Source organism: Lynx canadensis, chromosome B3, assembly GCF_007474595.2.
Source record: "Lynx canadensis isolate LIC74 chromosome B3, mLynCan4.pri.v2, whole genome shotgun sequence".
Lineage (NCBI taxonomy): Eukaryota > Metazoa > Chordata > Mammalia > Carnivora > Felidae > Lynx > Lynx canadensis.
In genome coordinates, this window is record NC_044308.2 from 119,053,079 (window position 1) to 119,073,866 (window position 20,788).

Sequence of the window (20,788 nt, forward strand, 5' to 3'; positions counted from 1 at the left end):
AATAGGGTACATCTTCAGAACCTTAGACAAAAACTCATCATAACTTTATGAATTCCATATCAGAGGAAACCCCTTCAATGCATGGTGATTCCACCAAGGACCCATCAGAGTGAGGCATACAAACAGAAAATGCACCAGAAATACAGTAAGCTACCAAAGGGCAGGGGGTGGAGGGTTGGGCAAAACAAGTGAAGGGGAGTGGGAGACGCAGGCTTCCAGTTATGCAATGAATAAATCATGGGAATAAAAGGGACTTAGGGAATAGGTTAAGGCGTAGGAAATATAGTCAATGATACCGTAATAGCACCATAGTGACTTATGGTAGCTACATTTGTGGTGAGCATAACGCCTAGAGAAAGTGAATCACCTGAAACTAATGTAGCACTGCGAGTCAAGTATACTCAAAAACATAAAAAAAAAAAAAAAAAAAGAGAGAGAGAAAGCTAAGATCATGTTAACACACAGTAGGTCTAAAAAGATTTTCGGGGCGCCTGGGTGGCTCAGTCGATTAAGCATCTGACTTTAGCTCAGGTCGTATCTCACAGTTTGAGTTTGAGCCCGCCTCTCCCCCCGCCCATTGGGCTCTGTGCTGATAGCTCAGAGCCTGGAGCCTGCCTCGGATTGTCTCCCTCTCTCTCTGCCCCTCCCCGCTCACACTCTTGTCTCTCTCAAAAATAAAAACATTAAAAAAAAAATTCTTAAAAGATTTTTAGCGCTTATTGCAAATCAGCATGTTCCCTCTATCCACACAATTCAAAAACAAACTACATAATCAAAGAGAGGAAAAAAAAAAAAGGAGGGGGACATTAGGCCAAAGACCCCTGGAAGAGGTGTAGGGATTAAGTTCTCCCTAAAGAAATGGAGAAGGAAGATGTAGAAAGAAGTCTTAAAAGAAACTTTAAATTCAATTTGAAATGAAGAATGACGCAGAGCAGAGCTTCTGCAAAATTTCCTAACCGTTGTCTTGGCACCCAGAGTTCCGATCGTCCTCAAAGACTAACTCTCACTGAATGAAGGCATAATTACAAAGGTCCTCTGAAAAAGGAGAACAATATTTTTGAGTACTCCTTTTCATTCGTGTGCCCAGGAGAAAAAAACACCAAAAGGCAAGAGGTTCCAACTTTAGGCAACCTGCAGAAAACGGGGCTGCGGACGAGTCAAGCATCAGCAAAAAAGGAATCGGGATGTTCTGGGTGGGCAGCCTCGGGCACATGGAACGGAATGGGGCGGAGGGCCTGCCCCCCGAGCTCTCCTCGTGGCCCCGCCGCCTCTCCCACCCCAGCTGACAGCACTTTTCTCCTCGCCGGAGCCTCTCCCACCCCAGGTGACAGCACTATGCCAACCTCACTCCCAACCACCGCCCTGGGAAAAGTCCTCAACGGCCTCATCGAAATGTGTTTGGCCTCGGAAGTCCGCCGGATGCGCCGTCCCTTACATAATTAGCCAGAGTTAGAAGCCAGGAGTGGGATAAGGAAACCGAGAGTCAGGGCAGCTTCGGGAGAGGCTGAGGCGGCGCAGGCGGCTGCAGCCACGCTGGCTGTGGTGTGAGGCAAGGGGCGGACGCGCCTGCAGGACGCGAAACGCTGTAAAGCCGGCGCGGGGTGGCGCTCCGACCACCGCGGCGGGGAAGCCAGGCCCGCAGGGAAGCAAGCCTCCTGAGGTGAGGGCGCAACGACCGTCGCGCCGCCGGAAACGCCCGGCCTGCAGGACGCCACGCCGCTGCCCCGGACGGGCCCGCTTCGAGCCCCCACTAGGCCACCCAGCCCCGTCCCGGGGCCGACTCTAGCGCCTCTGCGGCCCGCACACTCACCGCGCGCGCGCGCGCCGCTCGGCGCGGCCGCCCGCCCTCCACACGACCTCCGCCCCGCCCCCTCCCCCGCGCCCAGCCCGCAGACGGGGCCCGTTTGCGGCGGCGGCGTCGGGGCTACGTCACGGGCGCGTGCGCTCTCCGCGCGCACTGGCAACGGCTGCGGCGGAACGTTACCCGCTTGGCGTGCTGGTTTCCTTAGAAACGGAGCGGGCCGGGCGGCGGCAGAGAAACGTCGGTCCCTGGTGAAGCCGAGATGCCGTCTAAGGGAAAGGACAAAAAGAAAGGCAAGAACAAAGGCAAAGACAAGAAGTAAGGAGAGGCCACCCAGGGTTCCTGTCTCCCTGGGCCTACCCTCCGATGATTCGGAGGTGGGAGCCGCCTGCACGCTGGGGCTGGCCAGCTGGCTAACTGCCGTCCTCTTGCTCTCCCCGCTTCTGAAAAGGACAGCCCGCATTGTTCAGAAATTCCCCAAATGCATGCCAAACCATGCTGCTCCAACCTAGACAATGGAATGTGAGATTTGGGACCCTGAATAATTTAGACACAGCCCCTGCCTATGAGTAATACGTTAACGGTGGAAGCAGATACATTCCCAAAGAATAGAGTAGAAGACCAAATGAACTAGGTGGGTGCTAGTGGAGAGAAAAAGATCTGGGAATGAGGAGGAAGGATTGGTTCTGACACTAGAAGTGAAGGTCAAACTTCAGAATAACATTTCTTGGTATATTGAAGGTCCTCTAGAACAGCGCTGTCCAGTAGGGTAGTGATCAGCCATTTGTGGCTACTAAACTAAAATTAATTAAAATTAAAACTTCAGATCCTTAATTGTATTGGCTACATTTCATATGCTCCGTAGGCTACTGGTGACTGTTTTGGACCGCCTAGGTATAGTACATTTCCATCACGACAGAAACTTCTATCAGACTGTATTGCTTTAAAACAGTGGTTCTCAACTGGGGGTGATTTTGGCTCCCAGGGGACATTTGGCACTATCTAGAGACATTTTTGGTTGTCACATCTAGGGATGTGTGCTACCGGCATCCAGTGGGTAGAGATCAAGGATACTGTTAAACATCCTGCAGTGCCCAGGCCAACTCCCACCTGCACCCCAAACAAAGAATCATTTGGCTTAGGATGTCGGTAGTGCCACGACTAGGAAGCCCTGCTCAAGCCTATAAGCGTCTCTTGGGACGCCTGGGTGGCTCAGTCAGTTAAGCGTCTGACTTTGGCTCAGGTCATGATCTCATGGTTTGTGAGTTCGAGCCCCACATCAGGCTCAGTGCTGACAGTGCAGAGCCTGCTTGGGGTTCTCTCTCCCTCTGTCTCTGCCCCTGCCCTTCTCACACTTTCTCTCTCTCTCACAATAAATAAATAAATGAAATGAAAAATGAAAGACTATAAGCTTCTCTAGAATAGGCACTTAGCATTATTCACCATATCTCCAGCTCCTAGCAAAAAGTCTAAAACATAGTGGATGCTTATTATTTGTTAAATAAAAAAAAATTAAGGTGTCTGCTTGTGTATACTGCAACTTGAATCTTTTCTTTTTTCAATGGGAGCTATGCTCTGGGTTTGTTTTCTGTGTGTGTGTTTTTGTTTTTTGTGTTTTGTCTTGCCCCTAGCCTGAGAGATCTCTGCTTTGTTGTTGAGAATATCTTGAACATCTAGAGAATCTCTGAGTGATTGAAGTAGTTCCTTGGGGCTTTTGAAGGATTCCTTTTGGTTCAAAGGAAAACCTAAAAGATTTGACCAAATTGGGTAATTGTTCAGATTTCCCCAAACTGATCAGAATGCCTGAAGTAGGTATTGCTCTAGCAGGCTTGGAGTTGCTGCTGGATTGCCACTAGATCTGTTGAGTGACTCTCCTGTTTCATTGGAATCATACATGGTGTCTAGCATCACTATGTATGGGACCATAAGGGAATCCCCCAAACTTGTAAAGTTTATGTGTACTCAGTACAGAAAGTTTAGGAAATGTGGGTAGTCAAGGCAGAAAACAAAAATCACTTGTAACCCCAGTATCCGAAGATAACCACTAATATCCTTTGGGATATTCTTTTTCTTCTTTATAAAATGATAGCCCACAGTACATATTTACTTGTAGCTCCCCCACTCCATGTATTAATATAAATATTCTTCTGCAGTGTTATTTTTTTCTTTTTCACATAATTGCACAGTCTAGTACTTTTTAAAAGTGCCAAGGGATGGGACGCCTGGGTGGCTCAGTTGGTTGAGAGTCAACTTTTGATTTCGGCTCAGGTCATGATCCCAGGGTCATAGGATCCAGCCCCATGTCGGGCTCCGTGCTGAGCATCAAGCCTGCTTAAGATTCTGTCCCTCTGCCCCTCTCCCCTGCTCACATGCACGCGTGCTCTCTCTCAAACAAAATTTAAAAATTAAAAAAAAAATAGGGACGCCTGGGAGGTTCAGTTGGTTAAGCGTCCAACTTCCACTCAGGTCATGATCTTGCAGTCTGTGAGTTCAAGCCCTGCATTGGGCTGTTTGCTGACAGCTCAGAGGCTGGAGCCTGCTTCAGAGTCTGTGTCCGCCTCTCTCTATGCCTCTCCCCCTCTTGCGCTCTGTCTCTCTTGCTCAAAAATAAAATAAACATTACAAAAAAGATTTTTAATAAATAAAAATGCCAAGGGCTTATCGCATTCTCAAATTCTTGGAACTCACTAGCATATGTTTTCTATTTTTGACCATGCGTCTACAGTACATCTTTCAGCAATGAGAAACATTGAGGGTAACAGACCTCTTATTCCTTGGATTTTTCCATGACTCAATTTGAGAAATACTGCTTTGTTTTTACAGTCAGTATTAGTGATTCTCTTATGAGAAATCCTATCTGCATCAACTGCTCTGTGCAGCTTAGACCTGATAACCTTCAGGAAGCAACTGGATGATTATAGCAAGGCAATCTATCCCTACTGCCTAAATCATGTTGGAAAGGGAGGTCAAAGCTATAACAAGCTAGGGAGTTGGAGGTGGGGCTGGCCTTAATTTGGAGAGAACAGTGGGACTGGAAAAGAATGGAGAACCAGGAGTAGGGGGTTGGGGATGGAGGGTGATAGTATAGAAAGGTCCACATATACCTATATATGAAAATATTTAGAGTTCAAATACTGAAGTCTTTTTTTTTTTTAAGTTTATCTTGAGAGAGCACGTGTGAGCACACACACAAGTGGGGGAAGGGTAGAGAGGGGGTGAGAGAATCTCAAGCAGGCTCTGCACTTGGTCAGAGCAGCACCCAATGCAGGGCTTGAAACCATGAACCTTGAGATCATGATCTGAGCTGAAATCAGGAGTCTGATGCTTAACTGACCAAGCCACCCAGGCGCTCCCAGGTGAAGTCTTACTTATTTTTTTTTATTTTTTTTTCAACGTTTTTATTTATTTTTGGGACAGAGAGAGACAGAGCATGAACGGGGGAGGGGCAGAGAGAGAGGGAGACACAGAATCGGAAACAGGCTCCAGGCTCCAAGCCATCAGCCCAGAGCCTGACGCGGGGCTTGAACTCACAGACCGCGAGATCGTGACCTGGCTGAAGTCGGACGCTTAACCGACTGCGCCACCCAGGCGCCCCAGAAGTCTTACTTATTATCTGAATATTTATATATCCAGTGCCTACTATATATAAGGAATATTGTTTTGTTATTCCTTGTACAACAAATCTTTACTTTGAAAAACTCTCTAATCTTTGAAGGCATAGATTAATCACCTTAATCTTGAAGCCATACTTTATTATTATTATTTTTTAATTTCCTCTTTACCTCTGTATAACGATTATGGTTTCTCAACCATCCTTGAAGCCTGGTGCATGTGGCACCAGCTGATAAAAGTATTTAACATACTTGTTCAAGTGACTTGATCTTTTGTCAAAGGCCTAGCCAGAAAATCCCCCCCCCCCAAAAAAAACCTACAACTCAACCAAAACTAGGTTTGGGGTGGGTGGAAGATTAAAGAACAAGGGACTTAGAGTTATAGTTACACTATGCATGTATCATCATAAAGAAGGGGAACTAAGGTAATGGATTTGCAGTACAAGAATCAAGGTCTAAAACTGGGTGAGTAGGAATAGAAAAGACCGTTCAAATATGAGAAAAAGGAGTAAGGGGCACCTGGGTGGTTCAGTCAGTTAAGCAACTGATTCTTGGTTTTGGCTCAGGTCAAGATCTCACAGTTCATGAGTTCTCCCACCCTCTCTCTGCTCCTCCCCCACTCACACTGTCTCTGTCTCTCTCAAAATAAATAAATAAATAAACTTAAAAAAATTTTTTTAAGTAAATGAAAAGATGTGGAAGATGAAATGAATTTGACTTACCATGTCTTTCTTCTTTGTTTTTTCAGTCTCTCAGAGTTATGCTCCAAAGCTCCCCTCTTCCAAGAAGAGTCACCCAATTAACTCCCTTATCAAGCAAATGTGTATTTCCTATTAACTCATTTATCCAACAATATTTGCTTATATGTGCCAGGCAATGCCAAGCAAAACAAAAAGTAATAAAGAGAAAGGTATAGTTCTAATATAGTAGAGTAATTGTTATATGCTCTCAATGTCCTCTTCCCACGCAGGAAGATAATAAAATCTGATGAATCTGCAGTGGACAGAGCCAAGGCCAGTGCCTCCCTCTGGGAGGCCAGGCTGGAAGTCACAGAACTCTCGAGGATTGAGTATCGTGATACTTCGCGGAGACTGGCAAAAAGTAATGAGGAGTTAAAGAAACAGCAGTATAAAATGGAGAAAGACACAATGTCTGTATTAAGTTACCTGAAGAAGCAGGATCAGGAGAAAGATAATATGGTATGTAGGTAGAAATCCTCCTGAGCCTCAATAACTACCTCTGTTATACTTGAAGCAGGATGCTATTTCTTTTTTTTTTTTTTACTTTATTTATTTAAATCACATTTTTTTAATTAAAATTTTTTTAACATTTATTCATTTTTGAAAGGCGGAGACAAAGTGTGAATGGGGGAGGGGCAGAGAGAGAGGGAGACACAGAAACAGAAGCAGCCTCCAGGCCCTGAGCTATCAGCACAGAGCCTGACGCGGGGCTCGAACTCATGGACTGTGAGATCATGACCTGAGCCGAAGTCGGCCACTTAACTGACTGACCCACCCAGGCGCCCCGAAATCACATTTTTTAAATATATAATTTATTGTCAAATTGGTTTCCATACAACACCCGGTGCTCATCCCAACAAGTGCCCTCCTCAATGCCCATCACCCACTTTCCCCTCTCCCCCACCCCCCATCAACCCTCAGTTTGTTCTCAGTATTTAAGAGTCTCTTATGGTTTGCCTCCTTCCCTCTCTGTAACATTTTTTTTTTCTCCCTTCCCCTCCCCCAGGGTCTTCTGTTAAGTTTCTCAGAATCCACATATGAGTGAAAACATATGGTATCTGTCTTTCTCTACCTGACTTATTTCAGGATGGTATTTCAAAATGACTTTACTATTAGAATTGGCTGTTATTTTCAGCCCTTGTCCTGTTGTTTTCTTGTCTGAAACAAAGATTGATGGTCATAAGGGAACATTAAGATCCATTTTATTTTAAGAAGAAGAACATATGACCTATGTGTTTTTGATATTGATAAATACTTTTAATGATTTGTAGAGAAATTCACCTTTAATCCACGATCACATGATTATGAACCCAGCAAGTTGAATCTCCTTTTTTTAGCCAGTTGAATCTTGAATTTATCTTTCTGTACTCTAAGTGTTGAGGGTAAAGCTACTATTTTAGATCTGGAAGCAAAAGGGAAGGGAACCAATATTTTGGAGCCCCTATTTTATGCCAGGCACTATGCTAGGAAGTTTACCTCTTTTATCTCATTAAGGACTTTTAACAACTGCATGTAGCTACAATATTGTCATTCCCGTTTTACAAATTGACTCTCAGAAAGGTAACTTGCCCAAAGTCATACAGCCAGTAGGTGTTAAAGTGGAATTTAGGTGTAATTCCAAATTCTTCTCTTTCCCATTTGCCTCTATGAGCCCCATGGAGACCTAAGGGAATCTCTACCATGCTGAGGATGGTGTGCTCATTCCCATGTATGGTTTTGTACTTTAACTATTGATCATGCATTCTCAACATATATATATTTTTTTTTACTCAACATCATGTTTTTGTGGTATATTCATTAAAATCACCTGATTCAGTTTATTTTGTAAAAATTTATATTGGGGCACCTGGGTGGCTCAGTCAGTTAAGCGCCTGACTTCAGCTGGGGTCGTGATCTCATGGTTTGTGAGTTCAAGCTTCTTGTCAGGCTCTGTACTGACAGCTCAAAGCCTGGAGCCTGCTTTGCATTCTCTGTCTCCTCTCTCTGCCCCTCTCCTACTCAGGCTCTGTCTTTCTCTCTCTCAAAAATAAACATTAAAAAAGTAAAATAAAAGAATGAAAATTTATAATGAGCATGCTTTATTTTTTCTTTAATTCTTATCTGCTTTGTAATATTGCAGCAAATAAACCAAAACTTATTTATCCATACCCACTGTGAGTCAGACTCCCATTTTTTCATTATTACAAATAGACTTTCAGTGAATATTCTTGTGGATGTCTGCTTGTGTCCATGATGGAGAGTTTCTCTAGAGTAGAAACTTAGAAGTTAAATTACTACATTATGAGGTTATGCATTGTTTCAGCTTCACAGGAGTTTAACTTGAGCTCCAAAGGGGTTATACCAATTTATGCCGTCACAACTGATGTATTAGAGTGAGGTCCTGTTTGACCATATTTTTGTCAAAACTTGATATGTTACTTAGTTTTTGTTCAATTTTACAGGTGTAAATTGATATCTTGTTTTAATTTATATTTTCCTGATTATTAGTCATTTGAGCATCTTTTATATGATCCTTCACTCATTCTTAATTGTTTATGCATTTGCTTCAGTACACATTGGAATTAATGCTGGTGTGATGCAAAACTTGGCTCCAGCATAAGGATGACATACAAATTCATGCCTCATTCCATAGCTTTTTCAAATACCACCTCTGCAGTGACACCTTTCCTCACTACTCTCCTTAAAGTTAAAAACAACCTCCCTTGTTTTTTCTCTGTAATATTTACTATCTTCTGTCATATTATATGTATGATAATTATATATTTGTTTATTGTCTCTTTTTCTGATTAGAATGAAACCTCACAGAAGTAAAGAATTTGGGGGCTTTTTTTTTTTCCTCAATGCTACACCTCCAGCATGTGGTGTAGGCCTAGCAAATAGTAGGCATTCATTAAAATATTTTTGCATGTATGAATGAATGGCTTGTGAGTATACTGATACTTTGAAAAAGTTAATAACAATCAAAACTAAGTTCAAGATGATAGTGAAAGCACATTACAGAAAGACTACTGAACATTTGTCTTGATTTTATAAATTAATTTTTTATGCATTACTGTTATTTTTTTTACCTTCTTTCATAGGCAACTTCCATTTTTAAAATTACTTTCATTAGTAGGTATTAAAATTGTCTTCTATAAAGTATTATTCTAAAATAAGTTTTTAGGTCAAATAATTTTCCAAATTCATTACATAGATGCTTTGTGGCCTGCATTAGCTAATTGATATTGATTTATGAGTATCATTTATATTTCCTGATTTTCATCTGCCTTTGTGTATCAGAGGTTAGCATCTGGCTATAGCAAATAACATAATTTTCTCACAATTATGGTTGACTACTGAAACCAAAGAGACTACCTTGGGAGGAAGAAGTATAGTAGATTCAATACATCCTAGTTAAGTAGCTCTCCTATAGTTTTGTTACTCATTCTGCCATATCCTAGAAATGTGTTATTAAGCTTTATATAAACTGTCTATAATCTTATTTCATGTTAATTATAGAAATAATAGAAATGAGGGGTGTCTGGGTGGCTCAGTCAGTTGAACGACCAACTTTTTTTTTTTTTTTAATGTTTTTATTTATTTTTGAAGGAGAGACAGACAGAGCATGAGCGGGGGAGGAGCAGAGAGAGAGGGAGACACAGAATCCGAAGCAGGCTCCAGGCTCCGGGCTGTCAGCACAGAGCCCAACGGGGGGCTCGAACTCACGAACTGTGAGATCATGACCTGAGCTGAAGTCGGATGCTTAACCGACTGAGCCAGCCAGGTGCCCCTGAACGACCAACTCTTAATGTGGGCTCAGGTCGTGATATTGAGATTGTGGGATCAAGCCCCACATCAGGCTCTGTGCTGAGTGTGGAGCCTGCTTGGGATTCTCTCTCTCTCCCTCTTTCTCTGTTTGTCCCCTGCTCACTCTCTGTCTCTCAAATAAACAACAACAACAAAAAAGAAATGAAATGTTTTTTGGAAACATATCTTGAACAAAATTAGGAGATTTTCCTTAAGAGTGTGTTTTTGTATTTAAAGGTTTGTTCAATCACAAAATAAATCTCATTATATTTCACACCTGTCCTATATAATTTAGGACTGTCTCAATTTATCTTTCAGAATTTTTAGGTTTCCCTTAAGCTAGTCTAATTACAATATTTCACTTACGTATCCTCTGATTCTATAACCATGTCAAGGGGTTTTTAGTTTAAAAAGCTACTCAGGGGGCACCAGGGTGGCTCAGTTGGTTGAGCGTCCAACTCTTGTTTTTGGTTCAGGTCATGATCTCACAGTTCATGATTTTGAGCCCCGCGTTGGGCTGTGCACTGACAGTGCAGAGTCTGTTTGGGATTCTCTTAATCTCTCTCCTTCTCTCTCTGTCTCAAAATAAATAAATAAACTTAAAAAAAAATAAGCTACTCAGGTTTCCTACTAAAACATACTAGAATCTTTGGACAAATGATTGATTCCAAGGCAAGCAGGGAAAGTAAAAGATGAGCCCGGAATATTTGTGCAAGAAAGTAAGTAAAATAAAGGGTGGGTACCTGGCTGGCTCAGTCAGTGGAGCATGTGACTTTTGATCTTGGGGTTGTGAGTTCAAGCCCAAAATTGGGTGTAGAGATTACTTAAAAATAAAATTGTAAAAAAAAAAAAAAAAAAAAAAAAAAATTAAAGGGCACGGGTACTAGTTTGAAGGGGCTCCCACTGCCAAATCTGAGACAATCAAAATAAACAATGACAGTAAAACATAATCCATTGAATAAAATATGTCCATACAGTAGAATATAGAAAATCACTACATTTCCAAAGAATGGTGGAATTGAAAAAGGCACTATTTGGTGCCATGGGGTTAATTGATCCCATCAAAAATCATCGGTGGATGCTAAAACTAGTGGTGAAAGTTTGATGAGCAGAAGGATATTTGCATAGTCTCAAAATATCTGTCCTTAATTTGTAAATTAACTTAATTAGAAAAGGAAAATTGTAACTTTTTAATAGTCTCAAAATATCTTTCCTTAATTTGAAAATTAATCACAAAAGGAAAAGTTGTAACTTTGTAAAAATTTTAAAGGGAAAACCTAGCAGACACAATCTTAACCAATTGATGAAAACATCAGTTACCTTATGATATAATGCACTGAAAAGAATACATCATCACTTAGACAGTGTATGCCTGCCAAAAATGCATAACCTGAATCTGCTCATGGGGAAACATCAGATAGCCCCAACTCTAGCTGGTATTCTTGAAAACTGTTGATGCCATAAAAGAAAGACTGAGAAACTTCCAGATTAAAGGAGACTAGTACACATGGCAACTAAATGTAATGCATAATCAAGGATTATATCCTGGACCAAAAAAAAAAAAAAAAAAAAAGTTGCAATAAAGGACACTACTGGGACAATTGGCAAAATTTGAATATGGACTATAGATGAAATAATAGCATATCAATGTTAAATTTTCTGATTTTGATTACTGTGCTTCTAAAAGAATTTTGGGGCAAATGTGTGGCTCAGTTGGTTAAGTGTCTGACTCTTGATTTCAGCTCAGGTCACGATCTGATCAGCCCTGTGTGGAGCCTGCTTAAGGTTCTCTCTCTTCCTCTCCCTATGCCCCTCCCCCCCCCAATAAATAAATAAATAAATAAATAAATAAATAAATAAATAAAAGAATGGAAATACATTCTAAAGTATTTAGGGGTAAAGAGGCATGATATCTTAATCGTCCAGAAAAAAAATGTATATCATCTCTACATATTTTAGATAGATCAATCTATACATACATACAGTGGGAAAGCAAATGGGAAAAATTGGGTAAAAACTATATGAGAACTCTTTGTACTCTTGAAACTTTTTTCCAAAAGTTACCCAGATAAGAGAAATACAAATAAAAACTACAGTGAGATATTACCTCACACCTATTTTTTTTTTATTTTTTTTTAACATTTATTTATTTTTGAGACAGAGAGAGACAGAGCATGAACGGGGGAGGGTCAGAGAGAGGGAGACACAGAATCCGAAACAGGCTCCAGGCTCTGAGCTGTCAGCACAGAGCCCGACGCGGGGCTCGAACCCATGGACCACGAGATCATGACCTGAGCCGAAGCTGGACGCTCAACCGACTGAGCCACGCAGGCGCCCCTACCTCACACCTATTAAGATGGCTATGATCAGAAAAATAGGAAATAACAAGCCTTGGGAAAGATACAGAGAAATTGGAGCCCTTGTGCATTGTTGGTGGGAATGAATGTAAAATGGTGCAGCCATTATGGAAAACAGTATGCAGTTTCCTCAAATAATTAAAACTAGAATTACCACATGATCCAGAAATCCACTTTTGGGTGTATTTCCAAAAGAATTTAAAGCAAGAGCTTGAAAAGATATTTGTGCACTCCCTTCATTGAAATATTATTCACAGTCAAGAGGTGGAAGCAACCCAAATGTCCATTGACAGATGAACGGATAAAGAAAATGGATATATACATACAATACAATAATATGCAGACTTAAAAAAAAAGAAAACCCTCATTAAAAAAAATTTGTTTTTAAAAAGAAGAAAGTCCCGTCACATGCTACAACACGGATGAACTTCAAGGGCATTATGCTAAGCGAAATAAGCCAGTCACAAGAGAACAAACCGTATGATTCTACTCATACAAATTATCTGAAGCAGTCAAAAGTCAAAAGCGTTGGGGAGGGGGGTAGGTAGGAGAAGAAAGTAGTGTTTTATGATATAGAGTTCCAGTTTTGCAAGATGAAAAAGTTCTAGAGATCTATTGCACAACAATGTGAATATATTCAACACTGCCGAACTATATACTTAAAAATGGTTCAGATGGTAAATATAATGTGGTTTTTACCACAATAAAAAAAAAAATAGTTACCCAGGCAATTCTGATGATAGCCAGGTTTTAGAAACTGGCAATAGCAGGTTAAGGGCATGGAATTATGCCCCCTTTTCTCTTCTTTCTACCATACTCTACCTCTCCAACCCTATTGGTTTTAATATCATGTGAAAACTAGGCTACTTAATAAAGATAAGACACAGAGCAATGTTTTTTACCTTCCTGACGGTATTTCCAACTTCTACAGATTGAAAAACTAAAACAGCAATTGAATGAAACAAAGGAAAAAGCCAAAGAGGAGAATGAGAAATTGGTGAGTGTCTAGGTACTACTACTTTTACTTACTGGGTGGTCAGGTTTCTGGCAAGCTCAGATATTTAAGACACAGTATGAGTAAGTGAATAGGTCCTAAGAGCAGCCTCAGTGACCTTAAAGCTCACACACTTGATTGTGCAGAAGCTCAAAAATAGCAAAACCGTTTTTGTAGAAAATGATCTGGTAGTCGTGGTGCTCCTGAGTTTGTCCTTTCAATGGCTTTTCAGTGGATGGAGGTAGGAAATATAAATTCAGATGCAGGAGTACAGGGTTTTTACTTGATCCAGTCTCCTTTCTCTCTCACCAGAAATTCTGGTTCTTAATATCAGGTATGATTGAGTTATTGCTTCAAACCTCAATACATCAACAGTCACAGAATAACTAACACCAACATAGATTAGTGGAAACAGTTTAAGATTTTAGGGGGCACTTTTCCCCTCTGGATATATACCAATAGGGATCTATGATCAAATTACATTACCATTTGAAATAATTTCTTTCTGTGTGATTATGCCACCAACTCAAGAACACATTTTGTTTTTGATTTTGGGGAGTTGCTTTTTAAAATTATGGAATTATATAAAATTATGTAATTTTAAAGTTATGTAATTACATAATTATGTAAAATATTTATGTGGCTCCAAAGTCAAAGCAAGCATGTTATATTCTGAGAAATCGAACTATCCATGTCTTCACAATATACCAGAGTATATTGTCAAAACTGATTTTTGTCAACATGATAGGTGAAAAAGGGTATTCCAGTGTATTTCAACTTGCATTTCTCTTATTTTGAGCTAGGTTGAGCATTTTTTCATGTTTGAGGGTCATTTGCATTTCTTTTTGACAACTCATTCATTTTTTAAATTGTTATTGGCCCTTTTTTCCTCTTCCTCTTTTTTTCTCTTCTCTCCTTCTCTTTCCTTTCTACTCCTCCACTTCCTTTTCCTCCTCCCTCTTCCTTCCTCTTTTTTTCCCCACCTTCTCCTTCTCTCTTGATTTATTAGAGATACTGGCCCTTCCTTTATCTCTTAGCTTACTAATTTTAATTTACGGTTAGGGCTGTTACTTCTCTTTCTTACAAATTAAAGATTTGTTTAGTCTTCTCAAACCTCTTTTTAATAATTAACCTGCATTTTCTAGATAAGATCAGCTCATTCTAGAAGTTCTGTCTTATTCAAGGCACTTGGTATCTTCTGACAAAAAGTAAAACTTTATGCAAAAACAAAAAGGGAACATTTCTTCAAAGAAGATAGACAAATGGCCTAAGGTTTCAAGGGAACACAACTTTGTGGGACTTCTGTTCTTTTTCCTAATTCATTTAACTGTTTGGGTTTTTTGTTTTGTTTTGTTTTTGTTTTTGTTTTTTGTTTTTTTGCATATAGGAACAAAAGTATATTGTGCAAATAAATGAGCTGGAGGGAGAGTTCCAGAAAAAAGCCAAAGAAATTGGCATGATTCAGACAGAGCTGAAAACAATAAAACAATTCCAGAAGAGAAAAATCCAAGTGGAGAAAGAATTAGATGACGTAAGTTTCTTTCTTTCTTTAAACATAGGAGATTAGAGGGGCACCTGGGTGGCTTAGTCACTCAAGCATCTGCCTTTTGGTTTTGGCTCAGGTCATGATCTCACGACTTTGTGGGTTCGAGCCCCACATGGGGCTCTGTGCTAGCAGTGAGGGGCCTGCTTGGGATTCTTTCTCTTTCTCTCTCTCTCTCTCTGTCTCCTCTCTGTCCCTTCCTCACTCGTGCTTTCTCTCTCTTAAAATAAATAAATAAATAAATAAATAAATAAATAAATAAATACTTTAAAAAAAGGAGATTAGGATTAACTACAAGCATAATTCAGAGATATTGCAGGTTTGGTTCCAGAGTGCCACAATAAAGTGAATGTCACAATACTACACTTTTTTTTTTTTTTTGGTCTTTTTAAGTAGGCTCCTTGCCCAACATGAGGCTTGAACTCACAACTCTGAGATTGAGAGTCCTATGCTCTACTGACTGAGCCAGCCAGGTGCCCCTCACAATACTATACTTATGTGTGCAAAAGCCTTCATAGACATTTACTCCTGTGAGATGGTAAAGGACTCCCTTTGGCATTTTAGAGATTATTTGAGAGAAAGTAGAAGACATCATGAGTGTAGCACTGGGTGCAAAAAAAGTCTTGGTTAGACTTTTCTAAGCATTGATTTCTTTGTAACTTCACCAAATCTCAGCCAACACACCTGCTTTTATCAATAATTAAACCTTTGGAGTCACTTCAATAAGAAACACACTACAGTTCTTGGAAAACAGTAGGGGAAAACAAAGTAGAAAGTCCCAAAGGAAACTAGGTTGAGACTGATGAGTGATAATTTTAGAACATTTTAGAAGGTTCTCTGGGTAGGGGTAGGTGGGGTGAGGAAAACCGTACTTTCAGAAAGTTTCTCTGACTTCGCTATGCTTTTTCTCTTTCCATTCCCTCAGCTCGGAATATAGTTTTATTGCATTAATAATAATGTAGTAAATGGCACAGATGAGTGTTGGGCATAGTAGCAGAAATCAGCTTTGTGACTTTGGGCAAGTTACTTAACCTCTCTATACCTTGATTTCCTGATCTGTAAAATGAGGATAGTAAGAGTTCATCATAGGCTCATAGGGTTGTTGTAAGGATTAAATGAGTTCATATAGTTACAGTGCTTAAAATAGCATTATGTCATATAAGGGACAATTATATTTACACTAGTATGTAGCGCTCTGCAAACAGAAGTCCTGATTTGTAGCATTTGCTGGTTTCCTTGGTATAAATACTCTTATTATGGCCAATTTCAAGCTACCAACACCTTACACATGCTAACGACATTCCTGGTGTGAGTCTGCTCCAATGTGCAATTAAATACTGCTGCTGTTATTAGTAATAGCAGTAGCATTACCGCTTAAGATAACCATATTTCATATAGTGGAGGGGTTGAAAGTTGGTGCTCTAAAGTCACACTGCTAGAGTATAAATACTGTTTTCACTACTTGAATATTATCTTGTTAAGCTTCTTCATCTAAGCCATGGAGCTGGGAATAATGGTACCAACTTTAAAGGGTCATTGTGAAGACTAAATGAAATCATCTGTTTTAAATGCTTAGCACTGGGTGGTAAATATTACCTGCTGTTGCTGTTTCTGCTGCTAGTATTACTACTGCTAAAATTATGATTATAGAAATTAGTATTATTTAAATATTATTTAGTATTATTTAAGGCCCTTCCACCATCCCTTTTGGCGCCTCTCATTCTTGGTCATGGTGTTCTCCAAGCATGCAATGTCTCTCAAGCAGTCTTTGGGCTCCCCAGAACCCTATTGAGCAAGAACAAGGTCTGATGGGAAACCAAAGTTCCTGCATCCTATTTCTGTTTACCTCCCAGCTAACTGCCAAATTGCAAGGGTGTATGAGAAATGAATAAGTCAGACAAGATACTGTAGTGGTTGAAATCAGGGACTTCATGTCCTGGCTGTGCAGCTGATAGCTATGTGGCCCTTGGATAGTCTGTTAACTTCTCTGAGTCTCAGATTCTTCATTTGTAAAATGTGGCTATAATATCAGGTGTCTCCTCTTAGAGATGTTGTGTCGATTAAATAAAGTAATGTGTGTAAAATATTTAGCATATTTATTCCTACTAGTCTCCAGTAAGAGGAGTAACATCATAATTGTTGATATTTACTTGTTATGATTATATAGCTTTAAAAATCGTAATAGAGTACTCTTAAAAGCTCTAATTAAAGGAATGAGTTGGCACATTTTAGGCAAAGTGGGAAAGTCTAAGACACTTTCTTAAATTGGAGGAATGTATAGGAAAGTGTTTTAACTCTTTCTGTCATAATTGCAAAGTTATCTCCCAACCTCCCTGCCTGGCTGACTTTGTGAACTTGATTGCCTGTTGCTTTACAACTGTCGTTCTGTTACTTTAAAATTGTTCTTAATTTCAGTGGCTCATCTTTATACAAGCTCCTGTGCAGTATTTTCTGAGGAACTCTCTCCTTCTATGTGTTTCCAGACCTTTAAAGTCCTTAAGGGGAACCAGCGTGGCTCAGTCCGTTAAACATCTGATTTGATCTTAGATCCATGCGTTGGGCTCCGTGCTGACAGCAAGGAGCCTGCTTGGGTTTCTCTCTTTCCCTCTCTCTTTGCCCCTCTCCCACCTGGTCTCTTTCTCTCTTTCTCAGAACAAAACAAAACACAACAAAAACAACAACAATAACAAACCACATTAAAGTCCTTAAAATAGCAGTTATATAACTGTCTTCTCTAGTTATTTTATGTTTGTATTGTTCATTAGTTTTGTAAACTGAGGAGAATAAAAGGAGCCAGATCATCTACTTGTGAATGTCTTTGTCACTCCTCACTAGTCGCTAGACTGGTACTTACTAATAAAATTTGCTAAGTGAGTGATATAAGACAACCATCTAAAATGAAATCCTTTCATGGAATTCATAGAATCTTAGAGCTGAAAGAAACTTTAGGGCCAATTTAAGCCATTCTATAGATAAGCAAAACTGAGACACAAAGATGTTAAGTGACTTTCGTGGTAACTTGTAGAGCTGGTAGCAGAACCCTGTTGATCTGAATCCCTGCCCAGTACTTCTAGTCGTGCGCTCTCTATTTCTTCACCTGCATTAGTTACCTATTATTGAAGAAAAATTACCCTCAAATCTAGCAGCTTAAAACTACACTAAACATTTGTTAAAAACATAATTCCCGTGGGTCAAGAATTTGGGAGCAGTTTGGGGCACCTGGCTGGCTCCATAGAGCATGTGACTCTTGATTTCAGGGTCATGAGTTCAAGCCGCACGTTGGGTGTGGAGCCTACTTAAAAAAAAAAAAAAAAAAGAATTTGGGAGCAGGTTAACTGGGAAATTCTGGCTCAGGGTCTTCCATGAAGTTACAGTCTAGGTATCAGCTAGGGCTGCAGTCATCTGGAGGCTTGATTAGAGCTTCAGGATCTGTTTCCGGGTGCCAACTAACATACTGTCAAGTTGGGACTAGTAATTACTGGGAGGCCTCAGCATCTTCCCACATGGGCCTTTCAATGACTTTACCCAAAGTGAATAATCCCAAAGAAAGCCAGACAGAAGCTATCCCTTTCTTGACTTAGGCTTGGAAATTGTACAGCATTACTTCTGTCATATTCTATTAGTTAGGAGTGAATCCCTAACTCTGGCCCACATTCTACGGATGGAGAATTAGGTTCCATCATTTGAAGGGAGGACCATCAAAGAAGTTGTGGATGTATTTTAAAACCACCACATCACCACAGTCCAAAGTATGCACCAATACGGAAATGTTCTGATTAACTCCCTGAAGAATCTTCTTTAGTATTTCTCTTTTGTAAACCCAGTATTGTCCAGATGCCTTGATGTGAAAGTCAAGACCCAACACCTATTTTGAAACATTATTTTCTCCTTTTACTTCCTCATGCACACCCCCTTTAATTCATCCAAACTGGATATTTACTCATCCCTGAAGTCTTTTTGCCATATTTTTTAAAGTTCATTTTTGTTTATTTTGAGAGAGAGAGTGAGCAAATGGTGGAGGGGCAGAGAGAGAGGGAGAGAAAGAATCCCAAGCAGGCTCTGTGTTGTCAGCACAGAGCACAATGTGGGGCTCGATCTCACAATCCATGAGATCATGACCTAAGCGGAAATCAGGAATTGAACGCTTAATGGACTGAACCAGGCACCCCCTTTCTGCCATTTTTTTCGTAGTTCAAACTGTTTCTTCTATCCAGAATATACTCCCAATAGATCTCTATCCATTAAAATTTTACCGATTCTTCAAAGGCTCAGCTCAAATGCATATCCTCCATAAGGCTGTCCCCCAGAGTCATGTTTAAAAGTCATAATTTTAGGGGCACCTGGGTGGCTCAGTCGGTTAAGGTCTGACTTCAGCTCAGGTCATGATCTCACAGTTTGTGGGTTTGAGCCCCGTGTCGGGCTATGTGCTGACAGCTTAGAGCCTGGAGTCTGCTTCAGATTCTGTCTCCCTCTCTCTCTGCCCCTGTCCCACTCATGCTCTGTCTCTCTCTCTCTCTTTCTCAAAAATAAACATTAAAATTTTTAAAAAATAAATCAAAGTAATAATTTTCTATGAAAAAAAGTATTGATTTTCTTCCATTTGTGACAGCTTGGATGAAACTTGAGGGTGTTATGTTAAATGAAAAAAATCAGAAAGATAAACATTATATGATATCCCTTATATGTGGAATCTAAAAAAGAGCTGAACTCGAGCAACAGAGTAGAGGTTACCCAAGCTGGGAGGGAGGAGGATATAAGGAGATATTGGTCAAAGGATACAAACTTCCAGTTATAAGATTGACAAGTTCTGGGGATTCTAATGTATAGTATGGTGATGATAGCTAATAATCCTGTATTATATACTTGAAAGTTGCTAAGAGAATAAATCTTAAATGTTCTTACTACAAAAAAGAAATGGTAATTATGTGACAATATGGAGGTGTTAGCTCATTATTTATTTATTTATTTATTTATTTATTTATTTATTTATTATTTATACCATGTTATATGTTATACCATTTTATATGTCAATTTTATCTCATCAAGCTGGAAAAAAGAAAAAAGATTATTAGCAAAAAAAAGTAATACTTTGTGTGTTTTCATAGCATTTTTTATCTCTTTTATACCACTTAGCTCATTTACCTTGACATATTCATTATTTGCCTTATCTCCCCTGCTAGTTACAAATTCTTTGAGGCATGAACACCATTGTTCATTTGTATTCACCAAACACAAGATAACACAGTAATGCTCAATAAATCTTTGTTAAATTCTGAGTAGGTCTTTTCATTAAAAAAATGTAATTGAAGATTGGGGCACCTGGGTGGTACAGTCGGTTAAGTGTTCGACTCTTGGTTTTGGCTCAGGTCATGATCTCACAGATTGTGAATTCAAGCCCCACATCATGCTCTGTGCTGACATGTGGAGCCTGCTTGGGGTTCTCTCTCTCTCTCTCTCTCTCTCTCTCTCTGCCCCTCCGGCTTGAGCTCTCTCTCTCAAAATAAATAAACTTAAAGAATGTAATTGAAGAAATATCAAGTTTTCTACTAACTAGATGGGAGGAATCCTTTCATAATGTATATGTATATTAAATCATTGCAATATATACTCAAAATACTTTACAATTAATAATTTCCAAAAAAAAGCTTAAAATTTTCTAGAAGGAATATCAAATTTTTTAATATGAAAATACTGAAGATTGAATCAATTTAAGATTGGTAACTTTTTAGGAACTCTCACAATAGCTATCTTAAGTATAGGTATACAATCTGAATCACAATGAATTAACTAGTGGGTATTCTAGAGGTATGATTTCTTTTTTTTAAGAACAATATTGCCACCTAATGGAGAAATAGATTTTGGACTTTTCAAAAGGGACATGGGCCAGGAAGACTTAAAATTCAGGCAAAAGATACTGGTTTGTGGGAAAAAATAAGGTGGTTCTCTGGAATCCAAA

The 20,788-nt window shown here is 39.7% G+C and overlaps 2 protein-coding genes across 5 annotated transcripts in view; one reads left to right on the forward strand and one right to left on the reverse strand.

Moving 5' to 3' along the window:
• ENTPD5 (ectonucleoside triphosphate diphosphohydrolase 5 (inactive)) overlaps positions 1 to 1,858 on the reverse strand; it is a 49,519-nt gene extending 47,661 nt beyond the window's left edge. For 3 of the 4 annotated variants that reach the window (XM_030319543.2, XM_030319540.2, XM_030319538.2), the window contains exon 1: positions 1,811 to 1,858. The gene's annotated coding sequence lies outside the window, so the exon portion shown is untranslated. Of the gene's footprint in view, positions 1 to 957; positions 1,129 to 1,810 lie in introns of those variants that run through there. The other variant, XM_030319539.1, reaches the window with a different exon arrangement.
• A 71-nt stretch (positions 1,859 to 1,929) lies between these two features.
• BBOF1 (basal body orientation factor 1) overlaps positions 1,930 to 20,788 on the forward strand; it is a 34,917-nt gene continuing 16,058 nt past the window's right edge. Inside the window, exons 1-4 of the mRNA XM_030319537.2 lie at positions 1,930 to 2,119; positions 6,383 to 6,611; positions 13,227 to 13,292; positions 14,677 to 14,820. Of these exons, the coding sequence (XP_030175397.1) occupies positions 2,064 to 2,119; positions 6,383 to 6,611; positions 13,227 to 13,292; positions 14,677 to 14,820 (495 nt within the window). The 5' untranslated portion in view covers positions 1,930 to 2,063. The remainder of the gene's footprint in view (positions 2,120 to 6,382; positions 6,612 to 13,226; positions 13,293 to 14,676; positions 14,821 to 20,788) is intronic.